The sequence below is a fragment of the Xenia sp. Carnegie-2017 genome, unplaced genomic scaffold (assembly GCF_021976095.1).
Source record: "Xenia sp. Carnegie-2017 unplaced genomic scaffold, XeniaSp_v1 HiC_scaffold_20, whole genome shotgun sequence".
NCBI lineage: Eukaryota > Metazoa > Cnidaria > Anthozoa > Malacalcyonacea > Xeniidae > Xenia > Xenia sp. Carnegie-2017.
The window spans coordinates 6753788-6760377 of NW_025813483.1; the positions used below are offsets into that span (position 1 = coordinate 6753788).

General features: G+C 35.8%; 2 protein-coding genes across 2 annotated transcripts in view; both read right to left on the bottom strand.

Annotated features, from left to right (window-relative positions):
• Positions 1-2497, bottom strand: part of LOC124441582 (leucine-rich repeat serine/threonine-protein kinase 1-like) — a gene marked incomplete at its 3' end in the record, with an annotated part of 33934 nt that extends 31437 nt beyond the window's left edge. Inside the window, 3 exon segments of the mRNA XM_046992056.1 lie at positions 78-299; positions 772-847; positions 2223-2497. Coding sequence (XP_046848012.1) covers positions 78-279 — 202 coding nt within the window.
• Positions 2498-3363: 866 nt separating this feature from the next.
• On the bottom strand, positions 3364-5655 carry LOC124442915. Its single transcript, XM_046993429.1, has 2 exons — positions 4875-5655; positions 3364-3860 (listed from the first exon to the last, which is right to left on the bottom strand). Exons 1-2 carry the CDS (start codon positions 5600-5602, stop codon positions 3653-3655), a joined length of 936 nt encoding a protein of 311 aa, XP_046849385.1. The 5' UTR covers positions 5603-5655; the 3' UTR covers positions 3364-3652.
• Between the last annotated feature and the right edge of the window lie 935 nt (positions 5656-6590).

Sequence of the window (6590 nt, forward strand, 5' to 3'; positions counted from 1 at the left end):
CATTCAATTTAACTAAGAACTCTATTTGAAAAGGCCATGGCCAAGGCAGTCTTTCTATCAAAAATAAGCAAAGTTACCTCCATTTTCAAGCAGCAGTTTCAGACACTTTTCACTGCCATGTTGTGCCGCTGTGTGTACAGGAGATCTTCCTTGCTGATCTCTAATGTTTGCATCGCCATTGCTTGGGATGGACAGCAAATTCAACAGAAACTCAACCTGGTCATAAATGGCTGCCTGATGAATCAATTCCCCTTCATACGAAAAAATCAGACCAGCCATTTCCAGTCAAAATTACCAGTCTAAAATGGAAAAAAGAAAGAAATGGTTCGAATGGTTTGATTAAATAAAAAGGCATCAAGAAAGGCCTCTTTTTAACTTTTTATATTGTTTAGTTAAAATTTTTGATAATTCCTAAATTTTCACAGCTTGGAACAGAAGAGAATCTGGGGTTAGGAATACAAAATGCCTATGGTTGTTCATACCAAGTACTACAAAAGAATTAAATCATACCAATGAAATTTATTTTGCCTAATCCTGGATCCTATTTGCTCCAGACATGGCACATTATAACTAAGATTTCTTATTTTTGATAAAAGCAATTCAAATTCCAAAGTAGAAATAAGCATGTAGTCATACGAAGCACATCCATTTGTTTGAAACATATAAGGAAAACTGCAACATGCTTTATGCAAAAGGATTCAGCCAAATGATATAAAAACAATCCATGCTTGAACAATGCAAAGAAAGGAGTTGATTATTGTAGCTTATAACCTTTAACTTTAATCTCAAGCAGTGGCGTAGCCAGCCTGCGAATTTGGTCCTGCTATGTTATTTTTTTGTGTTCACTCACTGTAAAAAGAAAAGATTTCTAAAGAAATGAATAATGTTAATGACCTAAAATTTACATAGCCAGACCAAAACTTGCAGGCTGGCTATGTCACTGATCTCAAGACATGCTAAGCCTAACCTTCTCCATCACAATGTGTAGAAAATTAATTGTCTGATTTAGGTTAGGGAGCCCAGAGCCAAAAAAACTTAGAAAAAAAGTCTAAGTATTATAAGGTACATATAGTGGGATAGAAATGCCGAAGGCAAATTTTAGGTGGAAAATGAAAGTTCTGGAAAAGTCAATTGTGTAGCAAGGAGAGTGCGAGAGAATTAAGTGATGAAATATTTAGCCAAATGAAGTTGAAATTGTCAAAAACAACTAATTGATAAAGGAATTGAGTTGAATAAGGCTACTGGCACCATTCGTAAGACTAGAAGCATGATCACATGGCATTGGGCAATAATAGGAAGCCCTGTTATTCTTAAAGCTATTAAGGATGTCCAGTGATTTCACTTTGAAATAGTTTTTGATGTAAGCAGTAACTACATTCAATGTGACAACTAATGCTTCTAAGTTTCTTGTAAATAATTATCTCGACGCAAACATCAGTTTGAATGCAGTATTAGTCTAACAAAGACAATAAATTACCAAATCTTAATCAGGCGTAATATGAAGTGAGCCTAGAGATAATAATGGTAAAATCAATTTGGCATGTTAGTTCGATAGCGTCATTAAAATCGCTAAATTATCCATGCTTTCCCGACTTATCACAAAAAGAATTCAGCTCCAATTAGTGATTAGAACACTATGAAACGTTTCCTACTTCGCATTGTAAAAATTGAGGGGTTAAAGGTTTCAACTTCTCGTCAATACAATAAAAGTCAACAACGATATGAAACATGTTTATTATGATATTATAAACGGAAGGCACATTTTCGTAAGCAAGATTGTCGAATTCATATTTTGTGCAGAAGGGATCGAAGATCGTTCATTGAAATATTTGATATAAATATTAAAACAAGCTTGTATTTTGAGTCGAGTATAAATTAAAATAAAATGTGCCGCAACGCGTATGACAACAAACAATTTAACCGACTGATCACAAATATACACATAACTATTTTGAAAGACGATCAGAAATCGATTAATTTAACACGAACAATGTGAAATGAACTCTGAATTGGAATTCTGAAACAAATTCGAATTTTAAAATAGAAAATCAAAATAAACTAGGTTTTCCATATGCGTACAAACTATGGACATACATTTAGTCTTTAAGACTTTACCTTTGATGAAACAATTGATGAAAAAAGACAAAATGACGAAAACACAAATCTTTTAGTTTGTATTAATGTGATGCTCTCTCTCCAAGATATCTAAATCGTCAGTTCACCTGGTTATAGAACAAACGATATCGACATGAGGAAATCAAAACAATCTGCTCGGTTTCGCTCCTGCCACTCTGGGCTTTTCCCTTGTCTTTGAGCTTAAGCTTTGACAAATCAAATCATTCTACCAATCTCTCATGAGTTAAAATAATGCCGCGTTATGACAGTTTAAGATGAAACAACTTCTTTCATACTGTCGAACTTCGACAAGGACAGCTGAAAACATGCTTCATAAAATAAAAAATCGTGAATCGTTATAAAATTCGCCTTGCGGCCAATTTTATGCATAATCGTTATCAGAAATGCAATTCTTAGAAGAAGCATCAACAGCCCCTCCTGGCCAAAGATTTACAGGAGAATAGGTACGCACGCGGACCATTAAAGTGCTTACGAAGTGCAAATTTCGAAATTATGGTGTTAGTACAATAAACTTTAAAATTGATAGTAGACATTCTGAAACAGTTTGTAAAAATATTTTTTCATCATCAAGATATAACAGTTTTGCTAAAGTCCCGTTGAGTTACAGACGTACTCAGTTTCCGGGCAACTTTTGCAGGAAAGGCTTGGGAAGTTATCACTATTGAAAGAAGGCATCTCTGTTCGGTTGAAGTAAAATATCATCAACTGACATCAAGCATACTAGATAACTCAAATTTTCATTGTGCAATATGACGTCACTTCTGTAATAAAGGGGACATTTGAAACAAAACAATCCATAAGCACGAACTGTTTTAGAAAGTCTAATGTGATTTTAAAAGTTCTGTATGCTAAAACTATAATCGAAAAAAGAAAATTTTCTCCTCATAAGCGCTTTAACAAGAACAGGCTGACGATGAAACCGATGAAGCAGGGCAGACAGATGCCTTCCCAACCGGACCGCATCGAACGGTTCCGAGTGACAGGCATTCGAGTGTATTCACGTCAGGGGGAAATATCAATGGCCCTTCTCTGCCACCAAAGAATACAATATATTATTTTAGCTTATTTTACATTAAAAATATTATAACAACAACACTGTAGGCGAGAACATGTCACAGAGCCGTAACAGAGAAATTTTAAGGTGAGTATGCGCACGCATTTGAGCCGGGCTTAACTTGTACACGTGCTTTGAATGAGAATACATAGAAACAAACACGTTAATCGAGCTTAATTGCATAGGCACCTTTCTTATTTTTAAATTTTAACAGACAATTTCAGTTATTGTTTAGTATTTTTTTTATATAATAATAAGACGTCATAGATGTATGGGCAGGAGGTGGGTAGGTGCACCTGCAACCACTTTACCACCACTAGTTACGGGCCTGTATTACCAAAAGAATGAGCAATAATTAAAGTATGTTGAATTGGAATCGGTGATATTTCTGACTTATTCTGGCTGCACTACTGATGCAGATTCATTACACAATTACATTTAAAGACAAAATCGGATGATAACTTATTCAATAACTGTTGCTAAGCGACCAGACTCGTCCCATTTTATTGATTTGCCGTCCGCACTGCTTGTGCTGTTGCGTCTTTCCCTTTCTGCTGAACTAGTTCCAGGAATTGTTATGAGTTGCGCTTGCTCCATTCTTCTTCTCATTTCTTGTATATTCTTTTCCTTTACCGCCATTTTTTTGTTTAGTTCTTGAATCGTTTTGTATCTATTGTTTTTGAAATAAGAAATCATGACAATGTTCTCAGGAAAACAGGGGGACAGGAAGGGGGTTGTTTCATCGTTTGATTGTCAACGTCAAATTTTGCAGGCATGATTGAGTACAAGCTATCGTAATAGCTTCATGTCTAAAACAGTCAGAGTAGATTAAGAAGTTGCGCCACTGACCACTGTGTCTGATACTGAGCAGAACTAAGTCTTCACCTCAAGTTTTCATAAATATAGGATAAATATATAATATCCCCTAACAAGTAAATGAGCTTACATTAAGTGTTAGTGTTGGCGGTTGAACAGGGGCCCCGTCAAGGCTTGTATGAAAAGGGCACGAACTGAGTCTTATGTATTACTCTTAATACTGCAGTGAACAAGTATTAAAAGCACGGCCAACCTTGGGATTTTCTATGTGACCGCTTAATATAGGTCTGTACAAAAACGAGGTAAAACATTCAAGAGCTTTGACTGCAAAAAAATAGACATGAATTTTTGTAGGTACTGTAGAATTTATGCAGGCTAAGCACTATGTTATAAGGCGAAAAAGTAGAAAACGGCCGGCTGACCGTCTTCCATCCATATTTTTTATTTCTGTGTGCAGACTGGATGTACAATAAACAAAACACTAACATAATGCATTTTTGAGCACTTTTTAAAAAGCAGTTGGAACATATTTTGTGGTTTTTTTTTTCAAATGGGATTTGAAAACTGAGCATTATTATATTTGCAACAGCGATTTGACTGTCAGAGGAACCATTGGAAATCCGACTACTTTTTTCAACTAACTTTTTTGCAAATTTTTTGCCCTGTTGAATTATTAAAGTTTTGTTAACTGTTCATTTTTTTGAGAAGTCCCCCTGCATAGAGGCGCATTACCAGAAGGAACGTTTTAGACCACCTGTTATGTACGTGTTTGAGCCGGAGAATCATTTTCTTAAATTTCAATTTGGGTGACACAAATCTCATCAAATTCTAGGTTTTGTCTTCTTATGGCCCAGAAGACGTGGCTTACCTTTGGTTGCTCAGGTAACCCAGTTGCTCAACTTGTTTCCTCAAGTGCCATACCATCTTATCACGCTGTTCAAGTTGCTCGCGAGCTTCATCACGCTCGTGACGTAATCGTTCAGTTTCATTGGTAACCTTCTCCTTACACCTTAACCGTTCTACTTTTGTTGCGTGTTCCATGCGCCTCTTCTGATTGGATAGTTTAGTTTTAAGTTCCGCAACGCGCATGCGTGTCCGCGTGCTGGCACCAGTCGCATTTTCTCGATCAAGCAAAGCTTTGCGAATACTCTCACGTAATCGCACGATTTCGCGATCTTTCTCACGAAGAACTTTCGACAGTTGTAAACTCACGAAACTGACTTCATTTGACATTTTGACATGGAAGCAATCACTAATATCAGTGTGAGGAAGTATGCATTGACCAAATACCTGGCTTTCTTTATCATTTCTAGAGTCATTAGACACGGCTTCAACGATTTGTGATACTTTATTTTGGTGCCTTGGATCATTCTTAGCGGACACAAAGAATTTTGGCCGATGATATTCGTCTGTTTTCTGTTCATCTTTAAAATTGTTTCCATGGAGTTCAAATTGCGTGCCATCTAAGCTTGTTGCCGTTTTTTTGCCTTCCACAAAAGCACTTTTTCCCGCATATACTAGATTATCTTTCGGTCCTAAGGAAATTGGTCTTGTAGCACGACATTTGTTGTTCGAAAGTCTCGGCAAACTGTTCATATTTACCACAGAACATTGGCACTATATTAAATAAGGAATTTGGAGCAGTAATTCAACACTCAATCTGTTGACGGCAATTAATATTTTTAATTGATCGTCATTTGATATCTTGATATTGTCACTCTTCGAGCAAATTACCAACTCAGTTGCCAACCCAAAACACGCGTGTACTCCAAAATTTGAATTGAAGCGTTAAGAAAACAAGATGTTTTTAAATGAAATTAAGACGCACACACACCAACAACAATGTAAATTTCATTCTGCCTAGCATCGTTTGAACAACACAGTTAGTTTAGTAAGGTATTTTATGTCAAATTTTTGTACATAGTCATGATTTAAACTAGAAAGTAGCATTGTATATTTAACTTAGCAACGTTTTGATCAGAATGAAAACTGCAAAATAAAATGAGGTCAGTTGTATTTGCACTGTACCGCTGGGAAAGCCGTAGTAGACTTGATTAAGCCCATCACACCAACAAATTTAAAAATTTTTTGTTTGTAATAATTAATCAAATTAATTCTCTTAACTCAACATCCCAACAGCTGTTATTAAACATTGTTTAGCATGAGCGGTATGACACAGCATAGGAAAAACCCTGGTTTTTTATTTGCTTTTGTTTGAAATGGTACTGAAACCTCAATACTTGTATGCAATTTCTACTTGCAATTTTTAATTTAATGGTACTAGATCACTCCTGAATGTTACGAAATGAAAAACATATCGTTGGAAAGTTGAAGAGGTCATTTCTTTTGCTATGTAAAAATATAAGACATAAAAACTTAATATCAAATGCACGATAGCATAGTAAAGTTTGATTTCGATTCTCTTTTTTTGATATACGCTGCAGTGCGCACGTGATAAAACAGACAAATCACCACTGTTATGCTGTGTTCTAAAAGAATTCGGGTCTGCTCATTGGCTAATAGCCATGTGTAAAACCGCTATATAAAGAGTGACGTCAAAGTGGACATAAATTATTTATGACGT